Source organism: Trachemys scripta, chromosome 4, assembly GCF_013100865.1.
Source record: "Trachemys scripta elegans isolate TJP31775 chromosome 4, CAS_Tse_1.0, whole genome shotgun sequence".
NCBI classification, from domain to species: Eukaryota; Metazoa; Chordata; order Testudines; family Emydidae; genus Trachemys; species Trachemys scripta.
This window is the reverse complement of record NC_048301.1, coordinates 33,247,813-33,261,625: the sequence shown is the minus strand read 5'-3', so window position 1 is coordinate 33,261,625 and position 13,813 is coordinate 33,247,813. Positions and strand designations below refer to the sequence as shown.

At 49.8% G+C, this 13,813-nt stretch overlaps 1 protein-coding gene across 6 annotated transcripts in view; it reads right to left on the bottom strand.

Annotated features, from left to right (window-relative positions):
- EML5 (EMAP like 5) overlaps nucleotides 1-13,813 on the bottom strand; it is a 290,414-nt gene that overhangs the window by 80,163 nt on the left and 196,438 nt on the right. For all 6 annotated transcript variants that reach the window (XM_034768124.1, XM_034768125.1, XM_034768126.1 and 3 more), the window contains 2 exons: nucleotides 6,529-6,705; nucleotides 496-697 (listed from right to left, as the gene is read on the bottom strand). In XM_034768124.1, the coding sequence (XP_034624015.1) occupies nucleotides 496-697; nucleotides 6,529-6,705 (379 nt within the window). The remainder of the gene's footprint in view (nucleotides 1-495; nucleotides 698-6,528; nucleotides 6,706-13,813) is intronic.

Below are 13,813 nucleotides of genomic sequence, written 5' to 3'. Positions count from 1 at the left end.
TCTATCAGTTTCCCCATGACTATATTTATTGGTCTGTACCTCATACAGGATGCTATAAAGTTTAATTAATGTCTCTAAAGTAGTTTGTGATCTTTGGATAAAAATAGCTATATAAATATTTTTATTTCTAAATTGGCAGTTTTTCTAAAAGAAACAAGAATTGCTCTCTTAGGGTATGTCTTCACTACCGGCCGGATCGGCATGCAGCGATTGATCCAGCGGGGATAGACTTATCGCGTCTAGTCTAGATGCGATAAATCAATCCCCGAGTGCTCTCCCATCCACTTCTTTACTCCAGCCCGGTGAGAGGCGCAGGCAGAGTTGACGGGGGTGCGGCAGCAGTCAACTCACCGCTGTGAAGACACCATGGTAAGTCGATCTAAATACATCGACTTCAGCTACGTTATTCACGTAGCTGAAGTTGCTTAACCTTAGATCGATCCCCCCCAGTGTAGACCAGGCCTTACACTAGTATTTCTTAAGAATATTACTGACCTCCATCTTCCTCAGAATCTAGATCAGATTCTTCACTATCACACTGCCTGCTCTCTCGATGTCCCTCCATCTCATAGGTCCACAGCATTAGAGAGGTGTCTGCCCCACCGACAGTGACCAACAAACTGTCCTCATGAGTCCAACGAACATTTGTTACATGCGTACTATGGGCCACATACCTCTTAAATTTTCCAAACTTTCCCTAAATATGAAAAAGACAAAAGTTTAATCAACTCTTCTAAATAAAATTAAAATGAGCTGCTAATAGAAGACATTTTTATCCACTACTATATCCTTAACCTTTTAAAAGCATATGCTTTAAAATAGTTTTGCATTTATTCTGTATTATATAATTTGACGAATTCCTTAATCATCCAGCAACTTGGTGAAATATAAACCAGATCTGCATTTCCAGTGGGGCTCTGGTTAAGAAAACGAAGAGCAAAGTCACTGCAATTTACAATAAGAACATAGGAATGACAATATTGACTCAGAGCAATGGTCCATCTAACCCAGTATTGTGTCTTCTGACAGCAGCCAGTGCTAGATGCTTCAGATGGAATGAAACAGAACAAGGCAATTATCAAATGATCCATGTTCAGTGCCAGCTTCTGGCAGCCAGCAGTTTAGGGATATCTGGAGCATGAGGTTGAGTACCCGACCATCTTAGCTAATTGCCGTTGATGGACCCATTCTCCAGGAATTTATCTAATTCTTTTTTGAACCCAGTTATATTTTTGGCCTTCACAATATCCCCTAGCAAATGAGTTCCACAGGTTGACTGTGCATTGTGTGAAGAAGTACTTCCTTATGTTTGTTTTAAACCTGCTGCCTATTAATTTCATTGGGTGAGCCGCGGTTCTTGTGTTATGTGAAGAGGTAAATAACACTTTCCTATTCACCTTCTCCACACCATTCATGATTTTATACACCTCTATCATATCTCCCCTTAGTCATACCTTTTCTAAGCTGAACAGTCCCAGTCCTTTTAAAATCTCTCATATGGAAGCTGTTCCATATGCCTAATCATTTTTGTTTCCCTTCTCTGTATTTTTTCCAATTCTAATATATCTTTTTCAATAATTTATTGCAGCGTTTCCCAAACCTGAAACGCCGCTTGTGTAGGGAAAGCTCCTGGCGGGCCGGGCCGGTTTGTTTACCTCTCCATCTGCAGGTTCGGCCGATCACTGCTCCCACTGGCTGCGGTTCGCTGCTCCAGACCAATAGGGGCTGCTGGAAGCGGCAGCCAGTATGTCCCTCGGCCTGCACCACTTCCAGCAGCTCCCATTGGCCTGGAGCAGCGAACCGCCGCCAGTGGGAGCCGCAATCGGCCGGACCCTAAACAAACTGGCCCGGCCCGCCAGAGGCTTTCCCAACACAAGTGGCGTCCCAAGTTTGGGAAACACTGATTTATTGCATTAGTGTTCAAGAATCTTTCACCAAATATTGATTTTAGTAAGGAAGGAAAAAAAACAAATGTTTGAATTAAATATAAAAAACCTGGTTACTAACCTTCTGTAACTGTTGTTCTTTGAGATATGTTGCTCATGTCTATTCCAGTGTACGTGTGTGCTCGCCCCAAGCACCACCGCCGGAAAATTTTTTGTATCCACACAGGGCTCTAGTAATGGCCACCAGGAAGGCTACCTTCCAGGATAGGCAGAGCAGAAAGCACGTTGCCAGCGGTTCAAACGGGAGTCCTGTCAGCCGTGCCAACACCAGGTTGAGGTCCTAGGGGAGAAGCTATTGTACCAGGGGGGTATAATCTCTCCAGGCCTTTGAGGAAACAATCCCAGATGGAGTTCAAGAAAACAGAACACCCATTCACCCATGGGTGAAAAGCCAAGACTGCCACTAGTTGGACCCTGATAGATGACACAGATAGGCTTTGTTGTTTCAAGTAGAGCAAGCAGTCCAAAATGAAAGACAGTGTTGACTGTGTAGGAGAAATACCCTTTAGTGCAGACCAAATCAAGAATCTTTTCCACTTTGCCAGATAAGTGGCTCTAGTGGAGGGTTTTCTGCTCCCTAAAAACACCTCACGAACTGTCCTGAGCATGCTAGCTCTGTGGGGTTCAGCCTTGGAGCTTCCAGGCCATGAGATGAAGGGACTTGAGGTTTGGATGAGGTAGATGGCCATGGTCCTGGGAGATCAGGTCTGGAAATGAAGGCAGATGGAATGGCGCTTCAACTGAGAGGTCCAGGAGGGTGCTGAACCAGTGCTGATGTGGCCAAGCTGAGGTTATCAGGATAAGACACGTCCTGTCCCTTCTGATCTATAGCAAGACCTTGTGTATGAGAGGGATGGGAGGAAATGCATAGAAGAGATGGTCCATCCAAGGGAGGAGAAAAGAGTCTGCAAGTGACCCTGGGCTGTGGCCGAGGAAGGAGCAGAACTGAAGACACTTCCTGTTGTGCCTCATCATGAACAGGTTGATGTGGGGAGTCCCCCACTTCTGGAAGATGTGTTTCACAATGTCTGGATGGATGGACTACTTGTGGTGACTGCAGAAGGACTGAGATGATCTGCTGCTCATTTTGTGACCCCAGCAGATAGGAGGCCTCGAGGTGGATCGAGTGGGCTATGCAGAATTCCCACAGGTGAGCTTCCTGACACAAGTGAGAGGAGCATACCCTACCCTGCCTGTTTATATAAAACATTGCTGTCATGTTGTCTGTGAGGATCGACATGCACTTGCCCTCCAAATGGTTTTGGAATGCCTGGCAGGCTAGGCAAACTGCACTGTGCTCCCTGACGTTGATATGTAACACGAACTCCTCTGAAGACCAGAAGACCTGAGTTCTGAGGGCTCCCCAGCCCATCGCCAAAGTGTCTATGATGAGAGACACTGATAGATGGGGTCTCAAGAACGGGACTCCAGCATACACTGGCAGCAGGTCCAGCCACTGAAGAAAGGAAGCAATCACTGATGGGTGAAGTGTGACTACTGTGTCCAAGCAGTGTTGGCCCGGTGCATATACCGATGCCAACCAAGCCTGAAGAGGTCGGAGCTGTAGTCTCACTTGCTGCAACACATAGGTGCATGATACCATGTGGCCCAGGAGTATTAGGTACTTTGTCCTGGTGATGACTTTCCATAAGTGCCCCTAGCTCTTGGAACTGGGCTTCTGGGAAGAAGGCTCTGACTTTGACCAAGTCGAGGATTGCACCAATAAATTCTATCCTTTAAACCAGGGAAAGGGTAGACTTCTGGGTATTTATTAACAGGCCGAAGTCCTGGAAAGTTGACTGTATTAACTTTACATTTGTCTCCACCTGGGCCTCAGTCCAACCTTTGATCAGTCAGTCGGTGAGGTAAGGGTAGACCTGAACCCCTTGTTTCCCCAGGAAGACCGTGATGACTGCCATGCACTTCGTAAACACCCAAAGGACCACTGATAGGCCAAATGGAAGCACTGCAAACTGGTAGTGCACATGATTCACGATAAATCTGAGGAACCTTCTGTGTCCCTGAAAGACTGCAATACGAAAATAAGAATCCTTCAAATTGAGGGGATCCAAGGAGGGGATGAGAGAGGCCAAGGAGACCATGCAGAACTTCAGTCTCTTCATGAACTTCTTGAGCTTCTGCAGGTCTAGAATTGGTCTGAGACTGCTGTTGGCCTTCAGGATTAGGAAATAACTGGAATAGGACCCCTGGCTCCTTAGCTCCTGTGGAACCTCCTTCACAGCTCCCAACCTTAGGAGCAACTACACTTCTTGGATAAAAAGGAGCTCGTGAGGTCCCGCTCACCTAAACGAGCTCAACCTCTGTCTCCAGGGTGCAGGGCAAACGGTTCTGGATCTTTATGAAACCTGGAAAGCATTTGTTGTAAAACTAGCAGTTTTTTCTTGGGATATTCGAACTTCGACTTTCCACTACTTCCAACACATAAAAGAGCTATCGAGACGTTGCACTGTCAGTGTCAATGAGATTGGCATGTACATTCAAGAACTGGAATCTGAAATTTTTGACACATTTCAAGATTTCCAGTGATTTGGCCCAATGCTTTCTTTTCTAATTAAATCTGAAAAGTTCAACGAAAGCGACTTGGATTTGTCTGTATTTCAGTGGATGGGTGCTGAAGATTTCGAAATGCAGCTCATTCAGTTAAAAAGCTCAGAATTGTGGGCATCAAAGTTTGGAGATCTGCGGAGTGCAACTGAAGCTACCGAGAGAGATCATGGGGTCTCTATTCTGACCTGCTGGACGTCTCTGGCAGTGAAATTTTACTGTTTGAAGAAAATTTCGTTTGCAATACTTTCAGTATTTGGATCCATATATTTTCACATAGGAAATCTGTCCTAATCGGAACCAGTTAACAACTGATCACTCAGAAGCCTCTGTGCAGCTTAAAGTATCCAAATACGTGCCAGACATTGGAAAACTCAGCAAGGAAAAGCAAGGGCAAGGATCACACTAAACTGATAAGATCTGCATTTTAATTTAATTTTAAATCATCATAGGGATCATAGAATATCAGGGTTCGAAGGGACCTCAGAAGGTCATCTAGTCCAACCCCCTGCTCAAAGCAGGACCAAACCTCAGACAGATTTTTGCCCCAGATCCCTAAATGGCCCCCTCAAGGATTGAACACACAACCCTGGGTTTAGCAGGCCAATGCTCAAACCATTGAGCTATCCCTCCCCCCTTAATAAAGCTTCTTAAACGTTTTAAAAACCTTATTTACTTTATATACAACAATAGTTTAGTTATACAATATAGACTTATAGTGAGAGACCTTCTAAAAACGTTAAAATGTATTACTGGCACGCGAAACCTTAAATTACAGTGAATAAATGAAGACTTGGCACACCACTTCTGAAAGGTTGCTGACCCCTGCTCTAGAGATCTCAGAGTGGCCTGGCACGGGTTGCACTCTACTAGAGTCTCTCTGTGACCTGGGGGTTGGGGATTGACTTCTGTCCATCTTTTTCAGCACCAGTGATGAAGAGCAGTGCTGAGAGTCCTTGGCCTTCTTCGGCCCTGGAGATGACAGATGGTGACGAGGCTCCCGAGAGGCAGAAGCAATGTCCCTTCTCGGTGCCGGGGACGGAGACCGGCACAAAGTCCTAATAGTCGCTGGGGCACTTCTGAAAGAAGCTGAAGTACTTGGTGCTGAGTCCGAGGGACTTGGCTCCGAGGGAGGACAGAGAGCTGCCTCAATAAGAATAAACTTAAGTCTCTTGTCCCCATCTTTTTTGGTGCGGGGCATGAAGTTCTTGCAGATCTTGCAGCGCTCCTGCACACGAGCTTCCCCCAGGCACTTAATGCAGCTGGAATGGGGGTTGCTCACCGGCATAGGCTTGTGGCAAGAACCACAAGGCTTAAACCTCAGAAACTGAGGCATATCCCGGTGCCAGGCAGTGACTAACCCCGCAACTTGGGGTTCATTAACCTAACAACTGTTCTAACAACTAAAACTTAACTATAATAATGGTAACTATACACAACAAATTAGAAACAAAATCTGCTGAGGAGTATTTGTGAACACAAGGACGAAGTAGTTCCAGCAACTGTCACGGGCAGTAAGAAGGAACTGAGGGCGCTGCGAGGCCCTTTCTACCGGCATCATAAGCACATGACTCCAGGGAGTACAAGAGCTGACTCGATGGATACCACTGAGGGGAAAAACTTTTGGGCAGCGGTGCTCGTGGCTAGCACACACCTACACTGGAATGAACATGAGCAACCACTCAAAGGAGAACTGTGCATAACAATATTAAACACAGAGGTTTAGTACTGTGTAGCAGTTGTGAAACTTCATGTTAAAATACTATAAGCACGTGCACTACTGACATCACTTATATGGTATAATATTAACAATTGAAGAACTATGTGATGGCATAAATATATTTCACAGTTTAATGCACAACAACTTATAATGTCATAATTATTTCCTTAACTGATCATGGTGACAAAAAATGTAAGAGCAATATTATGCTGTATATGGAGTGATAATTTTGGTAAGTGCTGGCATAAGCAATTTAATTAACCAGTCTTCTAATACCACAGTTAGAAACTTACTTACTTTAGCAGGGAATCGGAAAAGTTTCACAAACCCAAAATCATCTCCTGTGGCCAAGACTTTACTATCACTGGTGAGGCATGAAGCAGTTACATCGGTGACTTCCCCAATTATTGGCCAGATTCCTTCACAGCAAGAGCCCAGAACACTTGTCCACGATGCCCAGCCAATCTTTTCAACCTACAAAACAAAAATTTGTCATCAATCTGATCTCAAACAAAACAAAAGCTTTTTTATTTCAAAATATATTATTTTATATACTGTGATAGATTCAGACCAGAAGAATATAAGAGAGTGGTGGAAGGCAGGTACATCAGCCTTCTGAATGAGCAGGTCCCTGTTCCTGGATAGCCAAACAAAAGCTACTCCAGACCAATTAAGACACCTGATGCCAATTAACTAGTTAAGGCCATTCGGCTAATGGAGACAGCTGGAACCAATCAAGGTCCCACTTATACTGTTTAAAAGCTCTCCTTCCAGTGCCCTCTGGGGAGCCGAGGTGAAAGGAGCTGGAGAAGAGGAAGCATTTCTGAATCCTGAGGTAAGGGTGAAGCTAGGAAAAGGGGACCATGGGGGAAGTGGCCCAGGGAATCAAGGCAGCGTCAGTGGTGAAGGGAAAGCTGCCAACAGCTGCCACCATTAGGGTCCCTGGGCTGGAACCCAGAATAGAGGGCGGACCTGGGTTCCCCTGGCCCCCGTACTCTACAGAGATTCCCTGGAGAAGGGAAGCAGGACTCAGACCAGACAGGAGCCCCTTTGGTACCCCTATCAATCACTGAGATTCCCTTTGAGCGAATAGCCATGGACCTGGTGGGACCTCTAGAAAAGGTGACTCAAGGACACCAATATGTGCTTGTCGTCTTGGATTATGCAACCAAGTATCCAGAGGCCATTCCCCTCCGAAACACGACCTCTAAGTCCATAGCGCTAGTGGAAATTTTTGCCCGGGTAGGGCTACCAAAAGAGATTTTAACAGACCAAGGAACGCCTTTTATGTCTAAACTGATGAAGGACCTCTGCTCCATGTCCAGACCCTGCGAACCTCGGTTTACCATCCGCAGACCGATGGTCTGATAGAGAGATTCAACCGGACCCTCAAATCCATGATAAGAAAGGTGGTAAGTAGGGATGAAAAGGACTGGGATACCGTTGCCCTACCTGATAGTTGCCATCCGTGAAGTTCCCCAAGCCTCCACTGTATTCTCTCCACCCCCGGGGCATACTAGACATAGCCAGGGAGATTTGGGAAGAGAAGCCCAATACGGGGAAGAATATAGTTGAACATGTATTGCAAATGAGAGACTGTATAACCCAAGTCACCCCCATAGTGCGGGAGCACCTGGAGAAAGCCCAAAAAGATACAAACTCACTACAGCCGCCAAGCAAAGGTACGGTAGTTCCAACCGAGTAATGGTGTTAGTACTCATGGCAGAGAGTAAATTCTTGGCCCAATGGTAGGGGCCCTATGAAGTAGTTGAACCTATAGGAGAGGTAAATTACAAGGTACAACAACCGGGACATAGAAAACCAGAACAAGTACCACATCAACCTTCTAAAACCCTGGCATACCCAAGAAGTGTGTGTAGTTGTCCAAAAGGACCTACCACAGGAGAACAAAACCCCCAAGCCGGTGAGGGTATCTCCCGATTTAACGCCAGCCCAAAGAGAGGAGGTGACCAAGATGATCAACTGGAACCAAGACGTATTATTGTCTTGGCCAGGTCAAACAACTGAGACATACCACCCCATCAATACAAACCCCAGGGTCAAGGTAACGATGAGGCCCTACCGGGTGCCAGCAGCCAAAAGAGAAGAAATCAGAGCGGAAGTAAAGAAAATGCTGTAGTGAGGGGTAATCGAAGAATCCTACATCCGATTGTGCTAGTGCCCAAACCGGATGGCTCCACGAGGTTCTGTAATGACTTTCGTCAGCTGAATGAGGTGTCCCAGTTCGATGCGTACCCTATCCCCCACATAGACAAGTTAGTGGACCGACTAGGAAATGCCCGGTTCCTGACCACTGAAGACTTAACTAAAGGGTATTGGCAGATTCCTCTTGCTGAAGATGCAAAAGAGAAGACCGCTTTCTCCACGCTGGAGGGTCTCTTTCAATATACAGTCCTCCCGTTGGGTCTGCATGGGGCCCCATCTATTTTTCAGAACCTCATGGATAAGCTATTGCACCCCCATGCCAGTTATGCGGCCGCCTTCCTGGACGATATGGTTATTCATACTTCAGACTGGGAAACCCACCTGGAGAAGGTGGAAGCTGTCCTAGATACCCTAAGGTGTGCTGGCCTTACTGCAAACCCCGCCAAGTGCACCATAGGGTTAACAGAGGCTAAATATTTGGGCTACATTGTGGGACAAGATATAGTAAAACCCCAACTCAATAAAACTAGAGGCCATCCAAAACTGGCCCTGACCGATTCGCAAGAAATAAGTCCAGGCATTTTGGGGGGAAGTGGGGTACTATCGACGCTTTATCCCCCATTTCACCACCAGGGCAAGTGCCCTGATGGACCTAATAAAAGCTTGGGTACCTGAGATAGTACGATGGACTGATGCAGCAGAGAGGGCATTTACAGATCTGCGGACAGCCCTCTGCAGTGACCCCGTACTTATAGCCCCAGACTTCACTAATGGGTTCATCCTGCAGACAGACGCATCCGAAGTAGGACTGGGGGCTGTTCTATCCCAGATAGTCGGAGAAGACCACCACCCTATCCTCTACCTTAGGAGGAAACTCCTCCCAAGGGAACAGAAATATGCGGTGGTTGAGAGGGAAAGCCTTGCCATTAAATGGGCCATGGAAACAGTGCGATACTACCTGCTAGGGAGGGAGTTCGTTCTCATGACCAACCATGCCCCTCTTCAGTGGACGCAGCAAGACAAGGAAAAAAATGTGAGGATGACCAGATGGTTCTTATCCCTCCAACCCTTCCAGTTCCAGCACAGAGCTGGAAGTTGCCACGGCAACGCAGATGGCCTGTCACGGGTGCATTGCATGATGACCCAAGTTTGCCCAACCCCTTGGTGTTGAGAAGGGGGGAGTGATATGTGACAGATTCAGACCAGAAGTACATGAGAGTGGTCCTATTAGGTACTGGGAAGTACCTGGCTTCTGCCCGCCCACAGGTAAAGGCCTCTCCCCCAGCCTGGGAGGGAGCTACTGAGCCCAGACCTCAAGTCATGGGTCAACAAAGGAAAAAAACAGGATAGGTGTAGGGGGTCAAAGGGCCATAACTAGGGAACCGGAAGGACACACCAAGCAGAGAACCCCGGACAGCGCCCACTGCTCCTCAAAAGCATCCAAGGAGCCAGCGGACGCCGCCCAAAGGAACTCTGCCCGGATGTGTGAATGGATGAAAGAACGAAAACAGGCCCCACAGTCGCAGGCCTCCCACCCCCCAGCCAACCTCCTCTCCCTGGTGTTATAAATGGCCATTTTGGCCATGGCTAGGAGGAGGTTGACGAGGTGATCCCACGACTTCGTGGGGCCATGGATGGGGTGAGCATATAGAAAAAGGTGCGAGGAAAAGTGCAGCCAGAACCTCAACAAGAGGTTCTGGATGAGCTGGAAGAGGGGCTGCAACCTGGAGCACTGCTGATAGACATGCGCCAGGGTCTCCCTCACACCGCAAAAAGGGCAAGCGTCAGGAAGTGGGGTGAACTGCGGTAGGTACACGCCTGTGCTCACGGCTCCATGAAGGAGCTGCCAACTAATGTCCCCGGTGGGCCGTGGAACCAGGATGGAATACAGCCCCACCGGGGTCCTCCACCCTCTGCAGCTGGTAAAAGGTCCCACCACTTAGTATCGGGGTGGGACGTGAGGGTGGGGAAATGAGGAGTGTGGAGTACGAACGTGTAAAGATGGTCCCGTGGCACGGTTCAGAACTGGCTGCAAATCGTGCAGCCAGCTCGGGGTACAAAAGGGTGGGGGTCTCGAAGGCTCACGGGGCAGAGGCCCAATGAAGAGATCCCGAGGGCCTGGGATAAGGGGTGGGCAATACCCTCTTGCAGGACCCGCTCGAGGAAAAGTCGAGAAGTGGGCAATAAGGTTGCCCTCACCTCCCGAAGTACACACAAGGAGGTGCCAAGGGCGGAGAGCCCCATGCACCTACTGAGCACATAGCAATCCACCCAGTCCCCCCAGTCATAGTCCAGGAGGTCTCAGATCCTGGTAGCTTCCGCCAGGACCAAACTCTGGTGCACCGAGGGGGGACTCCGCCACCTTCACGTGAAGGTGGAGATTGTGTAGCAGGGGATCCATGAGGCAATCTGCCCCCCAGTAGCCGCCATGGACCTGGTCGCCAAGACTAGCTCCCAGGTCTGGAGGAGGTCCTGGTAGAAGACTGGCAGCTTGGAGAGGTCTCGCGGAAGACCTCTCGGGTGGAGATAAAAGAGCTGCTGGTCATATCGGAGCCCTTGGAGGCGGCGCAGGAAGGCGTGCGCCAATGTACTCCACGCTGAGCTATCTGCACCATAAAGGAGTCTCTGAAGGACCTGGAGGCGAAAGACATGGATCTGCGTGCGCAAGCATGTCAGGCCCTGTCCTCCCTCCTCCAGAGGAAGATGCAAAACCCCCCCAGAGACCCAGGACAGTCCTGGCCAAAAGAACTCCAGAACTAACTTCTGGAGCCGGACCAGGAACTGTGGGGCCGGGCACAGGGTGTTGAGCCGGTGCCAGAGCATGGATAGGACTAGCTGATGAAGCACCAGTGTCCTCCCCCCGAAGAGAGAGGCACCGGAGCAGTCCTGCCCACCTCCACAGCCGCTCAACCCCCTGCCCTCCAAATCATGCCAGTTCTCCAGCGGAGAAAGATGCGTGGCAACAAGATAAATGCCAAGATAGAGCAGCGGACCAATGCTCCACTGAATGGCCTGAAGCGTGGGTGTGGAGGAGCTCGCCTGCCACCCACCCTGACCATCAGGCCAGAGCTCTTGACCCAGTTGATCCGGGCGGAGGAGGCCGCCAAGTACACAGCTTGGCAGGCCTCCACCCACACCAGGTCATCTGGGTCCTGGACCACGAGGAGTATGTCATCGGTACGCTGACAGGACCACTGCATTCCTGGCTCACGGAGCACCATCCCCATCAACATCTTCCAGAGGAGACGGAGAAAGGGCTCAATGGCCAGAGTATATAACTGGCCTGACAGCGGACAGCCTTGATGCACTCCTCGCCCGAAGCTGGCAGGTGCAGTCAGGGTCCAGTTGAGCCTGACCAAGTACTCCGCGGAAGCATACAGCACCTGGAGAAAACCCACGAAAAGAGGCCCAAAGCCAAATGCCTGCAGAGTGCCCAGGAGATATTTGTGGTCCATCCGGTTGAATGCCTTCTCCTGATCCAGGGAAAGTAGGGCGAATGATAGACCATCCTATACCCAAGCTAAAGGAGATCCCGGACCAAGTAAAGATTGTTGAAGATGGTATGGCCCGGGACGGTGTAGGTCTGGTCAGGATGGACCACATCCACCTAGTCACAGCGAGAGGGCCTTCACCACGACCTTATAGTCTGGGCTGAGGAGCGAGAAAGGATGCCAATTTTTAAGGTCATGAAGGTCCCCGTTCTTCGGCAGCAAGGTGAACACTGCTCGCCTGCATGACAAAGGGAGGACACTCCCCAATGACTCGGCCCAGACGATGGCAAGGTCCGGGCCAAGGACATCCCAGAACATACGGTAGAACTCCACTGTGAGTCCGTCCATGCCCGGAGACTTATTAGTGGGCATGAGATGGAGGCTTCCGAGAACTCTGCCAGAGTGAGAGGCAGCGCTAGCCGGTCCCGGTTGCCCGTGTTGACTGCCGGGAGTTCGTCCCAAAGCACCGCACAGGCATCGGCTTCGGTTGGATCCGGGGAGAAAAGGCCAGCGTAGAAGGCCCTGGCCCTCTCATGCATCTCCACCGGATCCGTGACAGGGGTGCCGTCCTCCGCCAAAAGGCAGAGGATGTGCTTTCTCACCCCCGTCTTCTTCTCCAGGGCGTAGAAGAAGTGGGAGCTGTGATCCATGTCCCGCAGGAAACGGATGCGTGATTGAACAAAGGCACCACAGGCCCGGAGATCGTCAAGGGTCCAGAGCTCCTCCCACTTCTCCCGGCACACTCCACAGAGGGATGGATCCCCGGGGCTGGCGGCCAGACGCCTCTCCAGCTCTAAGACCTCCCGTTCCAACTGCTCTATTGCCACATCGCTCCGCGGGCTGGCACCCCGGGTGTAGCTACAGCAGAAGAGCTGAGCACGAACCTTCCCCACATCCCACCACCATTGCACCGAGGGAAAGGCCTGCCTCTGCCCGCGCCAGGCCAGCCAGAACTCCCAGAAGGACGCCACGAAGCCCACATCTTCCAGCAAGCTGTTATTAAAATGCCAATAGGCCAGCCCTGGCCTCTCTGGAGTAAGAGAGGCCTTCACGGCCACCAAATGGTGGTCCGAGAACAAGGCTGACTGTTCAATAGGGGAGTGAACAGACCAAGGGGAGAGCTCCACGCCAGTCCCCCAGCTCCCCACTACAACGGCACCTACCACCACAGAAGCAAGGATGTTAGAAACCCCCTCCACAAAACAGGGCCTCCTCCACTCCCTCCCCAGCTTCAGCAGCAGTAACAGGCTCTCCAGAAGCAGTAGCAAGGGCAGCAGCAACCCAGCTAGGGGAGGCCCCAAAAATGGTGGAAAAAGTGGAGCCTCACACTCCCCTCTGAGGTCATACCAGCAGGGTCCTCCCCACAGCAGCAAGCGGGGCAACGGGACTGCCTCAAAGGACTGGAAGGCAGACTGATCAGTCTTCTGAATGAGCAGGTCCTCTGGATAGTCAAACAAAGGCTACTCCAGACCAATTAAGACACCTGATGCCAATTAACCTATTAAGGCTGTTAGGCTAATGGAGACAGCTGGAACCAATCAAGGTCCCACTTATACTGTTTAAAAGCTCTCCTTCCAGTGCCCTCTGGAGAGCTGAGGTGAAAGAGTTGGAGGAGAGGAAGCATTGCTGAACCTTGAGGTAAGGGTAAAGCTAGGAGAAGGGGACTATGGGGGAAGTGGCCCAGGGAATCAAGGCAGCATCAGTGGTGAAGGGAAAGCTGCCAACAGCTGCCACCATTAAGGTCACTGGGTTGGAACCCAGAGTAGAGGGTGGGCCTGGGTTCCCCCTGCCCTCCTACTCTACAGAGATCCTCTAGAGAAGGAAAGCAGACTCGGTCTAGGCAGGAGACTGAACTGTGCCTACTGAGTGCTACAGAGCAATAGAGATTAGGGTGACTAGATGTCCTGCCTTTATAGGATCAGTCC